Source organism: Citrus clementina, unplaced genomic scaffold (genome assembly GCF_000493195.1).
Source record: "Citrus clementina cultivar Clemenules unplaced genomic scaffold, Citrus_clementina_v1.0 scaffold_5, whole genome shotgun sequence".
Taxonomy (NCBI): Eukaryota; Viridiplantae; Streptophyta; class Magnoliopsida; order Sapindales; family Rutaceae; genus Citrus; species Citrus x clementina.
This window is the reverse complement of record NW_006262201.1, coordinates 28,636,474-28,650,398: the sequence shown is the minus strand read 5'-3', so window position 1 is coordinate 28,650,398 and position 13,925 is coordinate 28,636,474. Positions and strand designations below refer to the sequence as shown.

The window sequence follows — 13,925 nt, the reverse complement described above, 5'->3', positions numbered from 1 at the left end:
ATGTATCAACCGACCACCAAACTGTTAATTGCCGTTTGAAAGTTAACAGAATTACAGTAAATTGACGATTTTACCCTTGAAAATTATCACTTGTATCCCCTTAAACTCTCTTTTTATCACTTGTATACCCTTAAATTATCACTTGTATCATATGAAAAGACCAGATTACCCTTATGATGTTATCATATTTAAACGGCAACTAACGGTTTGGTGGTTGGCTAATACATTTTGTCAACTTAGGGTGGACGATTGATACACCCTCAAAGTGTTGTAGTATTTTTGATAATAGAGTAAACTAAGGGTATACAAATGATAATTTCCCTAAATTTTATCATTTTTAACTGGACAAAATTGTAAATTAGTCATGGGGTATTTGCTTCACAGTTAGAGTAATTTTTTTTTAATCTTAAAGTCAAGACATACAAAAGTACAAGATGAAATTATGAGAAACATTGAAAATTGTATTTATGAATTGCTTAAAACTATTTTTCTAATATTACTCATAAAAAAAAATTGAATTCAAAGCCTTGAATCTTATTTTAGCATGTTAATGGAAGAGTTGGGAGAAGCGATGACGTTTTAATTACGTACCTTTAACATTAATACTTCCTTCCAATCCATTGTAAGATAAATCTAATGATGTTAATGATGAAAGACGGGCAACAAATGACAAGATGCTATTATTGAACAAGTTATAACTTAAATCAAGTATCGTCAAGTTGCTCAATCTTGATAACGTCTCTAGCGCTGCAAGTAAAGTCAAAACAGAGATCACAAATAATGTTTGGTGTAATTTCAAAATTAATCACTTAAAAAAAATGTCAAAATTGTCAACTGAACGAAGATGCATATAATTGTTCAGTCTTGATATTCCACTTAAATTAGGAGGGAGAAAGTAAATTAATTAAATTAAATGAAACACCTTCATTCTCAACACTACCGGCTATATTGTTCTAACGTAAATCAACCCTGCACCCAGCCCCATCCCATTGACAACGGTCAGTCGTGACAAAAATTATAAGGAGAATTGAAGAAATGTTTTAAGTCTCGAAAGACCAAATCTCTCATGCACCAAACATCCCTCACGCCACCTCCCTTCTAATATTATTAATACTAACAAAACTAACATTATCACCATTTTGGATTTTGAACCACCCATTTTATATATATTTTTAATTAACAAAATGCACACTCTGTGTCTCTCTGCCTCTGCAACCAACAAGATGGCTCTATGTTATTTATAACAAACACATCTAACAATTTGTACACCCAGGCCCCAGCTAGTTTTCAGTTGACTTATTTGGTGGTCTTTAGTCTTCTCCTAGTCTTTCATGCCCTTAACTTTCTTCCTTTCTTTCCATATTTCTCATTTTGCTTTAATTTTCCACAATTCTACCTTGGATTGTAATTATTAATTCCTCACATATTAATTGAGTGAACGCTTGCCCACCTCACTTCAACAACAACAACAACAACAATAATAATAATAAATAAATTCATTCTTCAAGTAATTGTAGAAGGCTTAAATGGAGCGAGGACAAGTCCAATGTCAAATACTCCAAGTTGGTGAAATTGCCAACTCTGTTTAGAATTAGAAGGAAGGAGCGACGAATTTAGCTTTATTAATAATACGGAAAAATTAATTAATTAACAATTTATTTGTAAATTTGGCCACATCTGTATCTTTTACTTACCTTGAGTAGTAGTTGTCGCTATATCGGTAAAATTATTATCCTTCAGGTAAAGAGTGTTGAGGGATGGGAATGATCCCATTGACTGTAACAACTTGCTTCCATCTCTAACTCCAACATTCGATAGATCAAGATAATTCAACTTCCTCAAACCTTTGTAACCTGTTTATTAATAATAATTAGGATAAGACTGAAGAAAATAAAGATTCATTGTCTAATTTTAGAGTAAACGAAATAAATGATTAATTGTATTGGGAGTCATTTCATATTTTATGCTTCAGGAAAAGAGCAACATCGTTTTTCAATTGCTGTAAAGATTAAAGAACCGGAATCAAATCTTTATTACAATCTATTTTTGAAATAATAGTATTACGTTTTATTTTTTGAAATAATATAGATTCTCTGTTTCTTTTATTATTATTATTATATTTTGTACCTTTTGGGTCTTCCCTAATCAAACGAATTAAATTAATGTAATTGAATAATATTTTAATTGTTTACCTTGAGGAACCTCTAAATTGTCTATTTCATTGTCGCTCATGTCCAACTCCTCTAAGTTGCTCAAGGAATCAAATTCTGCAAATATGCCAAGACGCCAAGACTTAAGACTTAAAATAGAGTTAATTAATCAATATAAACAAATGATAAATTTTATCATTTTTAACTGGACGAAATGATAAATTAGTCATGGGGTATTTGCTTCACAGTTAGAGTAATTTTTTTTTTTTAATCTTAAAGTCAAGACATACGAAAGTACAAGATGAAATTATGAGAAACATTGAAAATTGTATTTATGAATTGCTTAAAACTATTTTTCTAATATTTACTCATAAAAAAAAATGAATTCAAAGCCTTGAATCTTATTTTAGCATGTTAATGAAAGAGTTGAGAGAAGCGATGACGTTTTAATTACGTACCTTTAACATTAATACTTCCTTCCAATCTATTTCCAGATAAATCTAATGATGTTAGTGAAGAAAGATGAGCCACAGATGATAAGATGCTATTGTTGAACAAGTTATAACTTAAATCAAGCCTCTTCAAGTTGTTCAATCTTTCTAGACCTGCAAGTAAAATCAAAACCACATATGATGTTTGGTGTAATTTCAAAATTAAACATTTTAAAAAATATGTAAAAATTGTCAATTGAATGAATATGCATATAGCTGCTCAGTCTTGATATTCGACTTAAATTAGGAGAGCGAAATGTAAATTAATTGAATTAGACGAAGTACCTTCATTCTCAACAAAACCGACTATTTTGTTGCCATATAAATCAAGTGACTCAAGTTGTTGAAAGGGAGTAAACAAAGAAGCATTCAGATACCAGCTGTACTCTCCCAAATACGTTTCAAAAAGGTCTAGCACTATCACTTGGCCTGTGGTGTTGCTGCACTCAACCCTTTCCCACTGACAACAATCAGTAGCTCCCTCACCATCTGCCCAGTAGTAAAAATAACTACCAGTATCATCGAAGAAATGTTTGAGTCGCAAAAGAGCAAATCTCTCATGATCCAAACATCCTTCACTCCACCCACCTTCTAATATTATTAATAACAGAACAAACATTATCACCATTTTTGATTTTGAACCACCCATTCTAACTGTATCTTTAAGTTCTAAAAAACACACACAGTTTTTCTATCTCTGTAACCAACCAAGGCTCTATGCTATTTGTTTATAACACATCTAACAATTTATACACCCAACTAGCGTATAGTTGACTTATTTGGTTGTCTTCTGCAACTCTTTCATGCATTAATTTTCTTCCCATTCTTTCCATATTTGTCGTTTTGCTATTATTTTCCACAGTGACGCGTTTTGAGCTATCAAGAAAGGATAAATGAGAGAGATTGAGATGACAAATGGATAGAAACTACGAGTATGTGTGTTTAGTAAGAGAACGATTATACGTTTTTATTATATATCAACCTAACAATTAACTTTAAACAATTATAATAAATAAAAATATGATGTTAAAAAATAATACAGAACATGAATAATATATTTTTGTAAACAAAATTTGTGTAACCATTTATCAAATTAAAGAGTATATGTGTAATTATCAAAACAAACCGTAGAAGTGTCATTATTATTAGTTGTTCCTTTGAATTTTATGAAAGACAATAACGCGGTTTGATCCACTCTATAATTAATGATGTTATTTTCAAATAACAAAATTTTCTAGCTTTTGGAAATTTTGGAGAGAAATTAATTTGGTTGTTTTCTTGATTGACGGTAATCAAATAATGGATGACTCGGAAAAACCTTCCCTTGTTTTTTTATTAAAAAAAAATGAAACAGACGTAAGCAGAAGCTATAACTGAAAAAAAAAAAAGCGCATTAAGATAGAACATAAACCTGGTAACTTTGATGCATTAATTATATTTCATTAAAATGAATAATTTGGTCATGACAACAATAAATCTATCAATTTTTAAGTCATCAAAATAGTTGAAAATATTTTTTTACAAGAGGAGTGAGAGTCATTGCCCTCAATCAAAGAATGGTACCATTAAGTCTAGAATATGACACTCACGGGTTGAAATCCATGACCAAATTAACATTCTAAATTCTTGAAATTAAGATAGCCTGAGAATTAACAATAAACAAAAATTAAATCAAAATTTTAATTTTATTCACGTAATCTATCCAAATAGGTTGAATCATCAACACCAATTTTTTCATTTCTAATTTAATACGTTTTCATTATTATTGGAATAAAGGAATTCAGAATCTCATTAGAGTATATATAACTTAAAACATTTTTTAATTGAAATTAACTTAAAAGCAAATATTTAATAAAAAATAGCTTTCTAGAAGGATTATAATTATATGGGGAGGAGACCAGTCCATTAATGTCAATTCTTCCAGGTTGGTGAAATTGTACAACCCTAGGTATTGAGGAAAATTAGTTAGCATTTTGTTAACTTAATTATTTATTTTGCCACATCTGTAACTTTCACTTACCTTGAGAAGCGATCACAGTACAATTGAAATTAGACTAAAATTATTAACAAAAGGAAACTCATCACAGTACAGTTGATTTTGTATAAGACCACCCTACTTATTAGATTTTTTTTTCTAATTACAATATTATTCTTAGGTGAAATTACTAAAATAAGTACATAAAAAATTATTAGTTTAATTATTATCTATTGTAATTGAGAATTTAAATTTGTTATACCGTATAAACCTTGGAGATTTTTTATGTTCTTAAACTCTTTCATAATCGTTCAAATATTGCATTGATGGAGGAAGAAGATATGCAATCGGAAGAATTTGAAAACGCTGAATATTCTAGGGGTTAACAAAAGTTTAAAGTTGAAATTCAAAAGTTTTACTTTTCATTGTTTTGGTGTTGATTTGATTTGATTTTCTTTTTCAAATTACCAAGATAGACTTGAACGTGAGCATATTCTAGGGGTTAGAAAGATATGGAAGTTGATGTTATTAAAAAAAAAAAAATCAATCGTCTTAATGTTCAGGACAAGTCATTTCAGTAAAATATGAATCACCTTCCACTCATTTTAGAAATCTTACCATTTTTCTTATCCTTTTTTGTTAAATTGTATTTTGTTCCACACGGCAAAAAATTAAATTCCATACGTTTTGCTTGTTGTGGAATTCTATGTACGTTTTGAAATTTCTTTAGTTAGTGGAGTCAACAGGGCTAGAAATTATTCTTGTAGAGTTGTAGACTTGTAGGGCAGCTACCGGAGTCCACACGTTTTAATGTTTGTAGAGTTAATGTTTGTAGAGTTGTAGACTTGTAGGGCAGCTACCGGAGTCCACACGTTTTAATTTTATGTCTTGGCGTTTGTTGAACCTCGCAAAACCACCAGGGCTAGGAAGCCTAATCCAAAGTATCTGACATTTCTGGATGTGAGCAATACTAATGACGTGGGGGCTAAAAGGCTTGGTCAAGTGTTGGATGCATAAAGGACCGAGTCTTGTGCTGGAAAATCTCTATATCTTGTTAGTAGCTAAGTAGTTGAGTTAAAATAGGAGTTAGCCGTTGCTTTGCTTCATTATTTAATAAGTTGTAAAACAAGTAGTTGAAGGAGAAGAAAAATAAGATTTGTCATTGTGGTTTACTCCAAACCCGAATTGGAGAACTCTGAAATAACAGAAGAATTATCAGATTTATTAATTCTTGTTGCTGAGATAAGAATCTTCTTCCATTCTAACTTGAGTTAATGGTTAAGCCGTGTGGAGCAGTACTTTGAGTTTCAAGATACCACAGAGGAAAGACGGGTCAGCTTAGCTTCCTTTCACTTGGAAGGAGAGGCTAACCAATGGTGGCAGTGGCTTAAGCGAGTGTACCAGGATGAAGGGATAATAATTACCTGGCGAATGTTCAAAAGGGAAATCATAGCACGATTTGGTCCAACGGGGTACGAGTGCTTTGATGAAGCATTATCTCGGGTCAAACAAACGGGAACTTTGCGAGATTACCAACGGGAATTTGAGAAATTGGCAACTCGGGTCATTGGATGGCCCCAATCGGCTTTGATTGGAACATTTCTGGGAGGCTTAAAGGAGGAAATCGCTGATGAAGTGCGAATGGCTAGGCCTCAGTCTTTACGGGATGCCATTGGAATAGCGAGAATGAAGGACGATCAGCTCACCAGGAGACGAAGGCAAGGGAAGCTGGAATTCGGAAGAACGGGGCTGCAACGGGTTGTGACACTCAACACCACTCCGCCCTTGCACACCTTGGCTTCGAAACCAACCGGAGGTGCCCCGGTGAAACGATTAACTTGGGAAGAGATGCAGCATAGAAGAGAGAAGGGCCTATGTTTTAACTGCAATGAGCGATTCACACCAGGCCACAAATGCAACAGGCCTCAGCTTTTTGTGATCGAAGGAGGAGTCAGTGGGGAAGACGAATCAGAAGCAAGTGCCACGACCATGGAACAGGAAGGAAATGAGGGAAATGAGGGCCACTATTTTAACTCAACTACTTAGCTACTAACAAGATATAGAGATTTTCCAGCACAAGACTCGGTCCTTTATGCATCCAACACTTGACCAAGCCTTTTAGCCCCCACGTCATTAGTATTGCTCACATCCAGAAATGTCAGATACTTTGGAAATATGTTAGAACTCAAGTTAGAATGGAAGAAGATTCTTATCTCAGCAACAAGAATTAATAAATCTGATAATTCTTCTGTTATTTCAGAGTTCTCCAATTCGGGTTTGGAGTAAACCACAATGACAAATCTTATTTTTCTTCTCCTTCAACTACTTGTTTTACAACTTATTAAATAATGAAGCAAAGCAACGGCTAACTCCTATTTTAACTCAACTACTTAGCTACTAACAAGATATAGAGATTTTCCAGCACAAGACTCGGTCCTTTATGCATCCAACACTTGACCAAGCCTTTTAGCCCCCACGTCATTAGTATTGCTCACATCCAGAAATGTCAGATACTTTGGATTAGGCTTCCTAGCCCTGGTGGTTTTGCGAGGTTCAACATATCCTCCCCCTGGGACATTGACCTTGCCCTCAAGGTCAAAATCTGGAAATTGCTGCTTAACTTGATCCACCGACTCCCATGTTGCCTCCTCCTCAGGCAAATGACTCCAGTGCACCAAAACTTCCATATGCAACTTACCCGTGCGTTTCACCCACCTGAAATCCTTTACTGTTGCAGGTTGAAGTTCCAAAATTCCATCGTCAGATACAGGAGGTGTTGTATATAGTGGCACCTCGCCGTCTCCTATTCGCTTTTTAAGACAAGATACATGGAAAACGGGATGTATCTTAGTTCCTTCAGGCAATTGCAATTTATAAGCTGAAACTCCAATTTTTTCTATTATTGGGAAAGGACCATAATATTTGCTGGCAAGTTTCTGGTTTGCTCTTTTGAATACGGATTGTTGCCTAAAAGGCTGAAGCTTTAAATAGACTAAATCACCAATATCAAATTGCACATCCCGACGGTGACGATCAGCTTGTTGTTTCATTCGATTTTTGGCCATCTCCAAGTTCTGTTTGAGAAGCTTCAGAAGATCATCTCTACTCATCAATTCCTTATCTACTTCATGCACATTAGAGCTCCCGGGTATATACCTGGAAACACTTGGTGGAGGTCTCCCATATAAGGCTTGAAATGGGGTGAGACCGATAGCACTGTGGTAAGTAGTATTGTACCAAAATTCTGCCCAAGGAAGATGAGAACTCCATTGCTTAGGGTGCTGACTAACCATGCACCGAAGGTATTGCTGCAAACTCCGATTCACCACCTCAGTTTGCCCATCCGTCTCTGGATGATAGGCGGATGACATCTTAAGCTGCGTCCCCTGCAATTTGAAAAACTCCTTCCAAAAGTTGCTGGTGAACACAACATCGCGATCGCTGACTATAGTGCATGGGACCCCATGGAGTCGAGCGACACGATCTACAAAAACTTCTGCTATCTTCTTTGCTGTAAAAGGATGGCTGACCCCGATAAAATGGGCATACTTTGTCAATCGATCCACTACCACCAGTATCGCGTTCTTCCCATTGGAGTTTGGTAATCCCTCAATAAAGTCTAAGGAGATGTCTTCCCATACTTGAGATGGTACCGGAAGAGGCTGTAGAAGGCCAGCAGGTGATCGTGATTCAGACTTGTTGCGTTGGCAGGTATCGCAAGCGGCTACATATTTTTTAACATCGTTTTTCATACCATCCCAGTAGAAGTTTTGGGCAAGTCGTTTCCATGTTCTGAGAACACCCGAATGCCCTCCGATTTTAGTGTCATGAAACTCTTGTAGTAGACGAGTTTTGAGGGAAGACTCAGGTGGAATCACGATGCTCCCTTTATAGTACAGTAACCCATCCTTCCAAACATACTCATAACTCTTTTTTGAATCAACTTCCCTTTGAGATAAAATTTGTTGTACCCACGGACTTTCTCTACTTTCTTTTTTTAACTCCTCCCAAATAACAAATTCTGGCCGAGAGATTGCATGTATAATTGACCCTCCTCCTTCCCTTGACAGAGAATCTGCAGCACTATTTTCTTTGCCAGGCCTATATTTAATGTCATATTCATATCCCAACAATTTGGTAACCCATTTTTGCTGTTCCGGGGTAGTTACTCGTTGCTCCAAAAAATACTTTAGGCTCCGTTGATCAGTGAGGATTTGAAATTTTCTCCCCATAAGATATGGTCTCCAACATCGAACAGCCTCTATAATAGCTAGCATCTCTTTAGAATAAATTGGCCATGCTCTTTTTTGGGGTCCCAAAGCTCGGCTGAGAAAAGCTATAGGACGTCCCTGTTGAGAAAGAACAGCTCCTATTCCTGCATCAGAGGCGTCAGTCTCAATAACAAATATTTCATTAAAGTTTGGGATAGCCAATACCGGCGTAGTAGTCATGGCGGTCTTGAGTGCCTCGAATGCCTCTTCGGCATTTTCTCCCCAATTAAATTGTCCTTTTTTTAGTAGTTGTGTGAGAGGGGCTGCAATGGTGCCATAATTCTTTACAAATTTTCTGTAGTACCCAGTAAGTCCTAAAAATCCCCATAACTCCGTCACATTCCTTGGTCTCGGCCAATTTCTCATAGCTGCAATTTTTTTATCATCGACTTGGACTCCTTTTTTAGAAATAAAATGTCCCAAATATTCAATCTTGGTTTGCCCGAATGAGCACTTGGACCTCTTCAAAAAAAACTGCTGGTTTTGCAATATTTGGAGCACAACCCGCACATGTTCCAAATGCATCTCCCATGAACAGCTGTATATTAGGATATCGTCAAAAAAGACGAGGACAAACTTACGTAATATTGGCTTGAATATTGAGTTCATGGTTGCTTGGAAGGTTGATGGGGCGTTACACAAGCCAAAAGGCATGACCAAATATTCGTAATGGCCGTTATGTGTTCGAAACGCCGTCTTGTGAATATCTTCGGGATGAACACGAATTTGGTGGTACCCAGCTCTAAAGTCCAGTTTTGTAAAATATTTTGCCCCATGTAACTCGTCAATCATATCATCCACTGTTGGGATAGGGAATCGATCTTTGATTGTAACTTCATTCAATGCCCGATAGTCTGTACAAAATCGCCAAGATCCATCCTTTTTTTTTACTAGAAGAACCGGCGAAGAGAAAGAGCTGTGGCTAGGTCGTATGGTTCCATTTCTAAGCATTTCGTCCACTTGTTTCTCAATTTCATTTTTCTGAAAATGGGCATACCTGTAGGGACGCACGTTTACTGCTGAAATTCCCTCCTTAAGAGGTATTTTATGGTCTATATCTCGAACCGGTGGCAGTGAGCGTGGCTCATCAAAAAGTGGGGCAAACTCGGATATTACTCCCTTAAAGTCATGAGGAATTTCTTCATGTTTTTTGTTATTGTCTGTCGCCTCTCCAACCACTACAGCAAATAAAAATCCTCCTCCGCTCAACTTCTTTTCAAGGGAGCGTAGGGAAACTGCTGTGGTATCGGGATCCTTCAGCCCGCATATCACCTTCGATTCCCCTTGCCAATTGAATTGCATGGTCAATTCATTCCAATCGCATAAAATAGGGCCCAACTCCCTCAGCCATTGAACCCCCAACACAACATCCAATCCCTGCAAAGGAAGAGAAAATAATGTTACTGTTATAGGGACTCCTTGAATATTCATGCATACCCCCTCATGTTTGTCTTGGCACGTTATTTGTCCTCCATCAGCGACCTTCACATTAAACTTTTCAGTGGAGGTGACAGGTAAACGAAGATAGCGAGCCACTCGGTCGTTGATAAAGTTGTGACTTGACCCACTATCTACCAATACCGTTACTGGATGTTTGTCAATGTAAGCCCGAAGTTGTAGAGTGCGAGGTCCTTTCCATCCCGAAAAGGCATGCATGGTAATGTTAAAATAGTGGCCCTCATTTCCCTCATTTCCTTCCTGTTCCATGGTCGTGGCACTTGCTTCTGATTCGTCTTCCCCACTGACTCCTCCTTCGATCACAAAAACCATTGCTTAGGGTGCTGACTAACCATGCACCGAAGGTATTGCTGCAAACTCCGATTCACCACCTCAGTTTGCCCATCCGTCTCTGGATGATAGGCGGATGACATCTTAAGCTGCGTCCCCTGCAATTTGAAAAACTCCTTCCAAAAGTTGCTGGTGAACACAACATCGCGATCGCTGACTATAGTGCATGGGACCCCATGGAGTCGAGCGACACGATCTACAAAAACTTCTGCTATCTTCTTTGCTGTAAAAGGATGGCTGACCCCGATAAAATGGGCATACTTTGTCAATCGATCCACTACCACCAGTATCGCGTTCTTCCCATTGGAGTTTGGTAATCCCTCAATAAAGTCTAAGGAGATGTCTTCCCATACTTGAGATGGTACCGGAAGAGGCTGTAGAAGGCCAGCAGGTGATCGTGATTCAGACTTGTTGCGTTGGCAGGTATCGCAAGCGGCTACATATTTTTTAACATCGTTTTTCATACCATCCCAGTAGAAGTTTTGGGCAAGTCGTTTCCATGTTCTGAGAACACCCGAATGCCCTCCGATTTTAGTGTCATGAAACTCTTGTAGTAGACGAGTTTTGAGGGAAGACTCAGGTGGAATCACGATGCTCCCTTTATAGTACAGTAACCCATCCTTCCAAACATACTCATAACTCTTTTTTGAATCAACTTCCCTTTGAGATAAAATTTGTTGTACCCACGGACTTTCTCTACTTTCTTTTTTTAACTCCTCCCAAATAACAAATTCTGGCCGAGAGATTGCATGTATAATTGACCCTCCTCCTTCCCTTGACAGAGAATCTGCAGCACTATTTTCTTTGCCAGGCCTATATTTAATGTCATATTCATATCCCAACAATTTGGTAACCCATTTTTGCTGTTCCGGGGTAGTTACTCGTTGCTCCAAAAAATACTTTAGGCTCCGTTGATCAGTGAGGATTTGAAATTTTCTCCCCATAAGATATGGTCTCCAACATCGAACAGCCTCTATAATAGCTAGCATCTCTTTAGAATAAATTGGCCATGCTCTTTTTTGGGGTCCCAAAGCTCGGCTGAGAAAAGCTATAGGACGTCCCTGTTGAGAAAGAACAGCTCCTATTCCTGCATCAGAGGCGTCAGTCTCAATAACAAATATTTCATTAAAGTTTGGGATAGCCAATACCGGCGTAGTAGTCATGGCGGTCTTGAGTGCCTCGAATGCCTCTTCGGCATTTTCTCCCCAATTAAATTGTCCTTTTTTTAGTAGTTGTGTGAGAGGGGCTGCAATGGTGCCATAATTCTTTACAAATTTTCTGTAGTACCCAGTAAGTCCTAAAAATCCCCGTAACTCCGTCACATTCCTTGGTCTCGGCCAATTTCTCATAGCTGCAATTTTTTTATCATCGACTTGGACTCCTTTTTTAGAAATAAAATGTCCCAAATATTCAATCTTGGTTTGCCCGAATGAGCACTTGGACCTCTTAAAAAAAAACTGCTGGTTTTGCAATATTTGGAGCACAACCCGCACATGTTCCAAATGCATCTCCCATGAACAGCTGTATATTAGGATATCGTCAAAAAAGACGAGGACAAACTTACGTAATATTGGCTTGAATATTGAGTTCATGGTTGCTTGGAAGGTTGATGGGGCGTTACACAAGCCAAAAGGCATGACCAAATATTCGTAATGGCCGTTATGTGTTCGAAACGCCGTCTTGTGAATATCTTCGGGATGAACACGAATTTGGTGGTACCCAGCTCTAAAGTCCAGTTTTGTAAAATATTTTGCCCCATGTAACTCGTCAATCATATCATCCACTGTTGGGATAGGGAATCGATCTTTGATTGTAACTTCATTCAATGCCCGATAGTCTGTACAAAATCGCCAAGATCCATCCTTTTTTTTTACTAGAAGAACCGGCGAAGAGAAAGAGCTGTGGCTAGGTAGTATGGTTCCATTTCTAAGCATTTCGTCCACTTGTTTCTCAATTTCATTTTTCTGAAAATGGGCATACCTGTAGGGACGCACGTTTACTGCTGAAATTCCCTCCTTAAGAGGTATTTTATGGTCTATATCTCGAACCGGTGGCAGTGAGCGTGGCTCATCAAAAAGTGGGGCAAACTCGGATATTACTCCCTTAAAGTCATGAGGAATTTCTTCATGTTTTTTGTTATTGTCTGTCGCCTCTCCAACCACTACAGCAAATAAAAATCCTCCTCCGCTCAACTTCTTTTCAAGGGAGCGTAGGGAAACTGCTGTGGTATCGGGATCCTTCAGCCCGCATATCACCTTCGATTCCCCTTGCCAATTGAATTGCATGGTCAATTCATTCCAATCGCATAAAATAGGGCCCAACTCCCTCAGCCATTGAACCCCCAACACAACATCCAATCCCTGCAAAGGAAGAGAAAATAATGTTACTGTTATAGGGACTCCTTGAATATTCATGCATACCCCCTCATGTTTGTCTTGGCACGTTATTTGTCCTCCATCAGCGACCTTCACATTAAACTTTTCAGTGGAGGTGACAGGTAAACGAAGATAGCGAGCCACTCGGTCGTTGATAAAGTTGTGACTTGACCCACTATCTACCAATACCGTTACTGGATGTTTGTCAATGTAAGCCCGAAGTTGTAGAGTGCGAGGTCCTTTCCATCCCGAAAAGGCATATACCTGGAAACACTTGGTGGAGGTCTCCCATATAAGGCTTGAAATGGGGTGAGACCGATAGCACTGTGGTAAGTAGTATTGTACCAAAATTCTGCCCAAGGAAGATGAGAACTCCATTGCTTAGGGTGCTGACTAACCATGCACCGAAGGTATTGCTGCAAACTCCGATTCACCACCTCAGTTTGCCCATCCGTCTCTGGATGATAGGCGGATGACATCTTAAGCTGCGTCCCCTGCAATTTGAAAAACTCCTTCCAAAAGTTGCTGGTGAACACAACATCGCGATCGCTGACTATAGTGCATGGGACCCCATGGAGTCGAGCGACACGATCTACAAAAACTTCTGCTATCTTCTTTGCTGTAAAAGGATGGCTGACCCCGATAAAATGGGCATACTTTGTCAATCGATCCACTACCACCAGTATCGCGTTCTTCCCATTGGAGTTTGGTAATCCCTCAATAAAGTCTAAGGAGATGTCTTCCCATACTTGAGATGGTACCGGAAGAGGCTGTAGAAGGCCAGCAGGTGATCGTGATTCAGACTTGTTGCGTTGGCAGGTATCGCAAGCGGCTACATATTTTTTAACATCGTTTTTCATACCATCCCAGTAGAA

At 38.0% G+C, this 13,925-nt stretch overlaps 1 protein-coding gene across 1 annotated transcript; it reads right to left on the bottom strand.

The window, feature by feature from the left end:
• Positions 1-583: 583 nt before the first annotated feature.
• Positions 584-3,290, bottom strand: LOC112098120 (receptor-like protein 9DC3). The gene is made up of 5 exons (XM_024183739.1): positions 2,927-3,290; positions 2,609-2,755; positions 2,193-2,267; positions 1,695-1,853; positions 584-747 (listed from the first exon to the last, which is right to left on the bottom strand). The coding sequence occupies exons 1-5, from the start codon at positions 3,288-3,290 to the stop codon at positions 584-586; spliced, it is 909 nt and encodes a 302-aa protein (XP_024039507.1).
• Between the last annotated feature and the right edge of the window lie 10,635 nt (positions 3,291-13,925).

Excerpts from the sequence above, each read along its gene's own strand:
- LOC112098120 (XM_024183739.1), bottom strand. The coding sequence starts at position 3,290 with ATGGGTGGTTCAAAATCAAAAATGGTGATAATGTTTGTTCTGTTATTA. Across the intron at positions 1,854-2,192 it reads CAATTTAGAGGTTCCTCAAG|GTTACAAAGGTTTGAGGAAG; the intron begins GTAAACAATTAA and ends ATTAATAAACAG. Across the intron at positions 748-1,694 it reads AGCGACAACTACTACTCAAG|CGCTAGAGACGTTATCAAGA; the intron begins GTAAGTAAAAGA and ends CTTTACTTGCAG.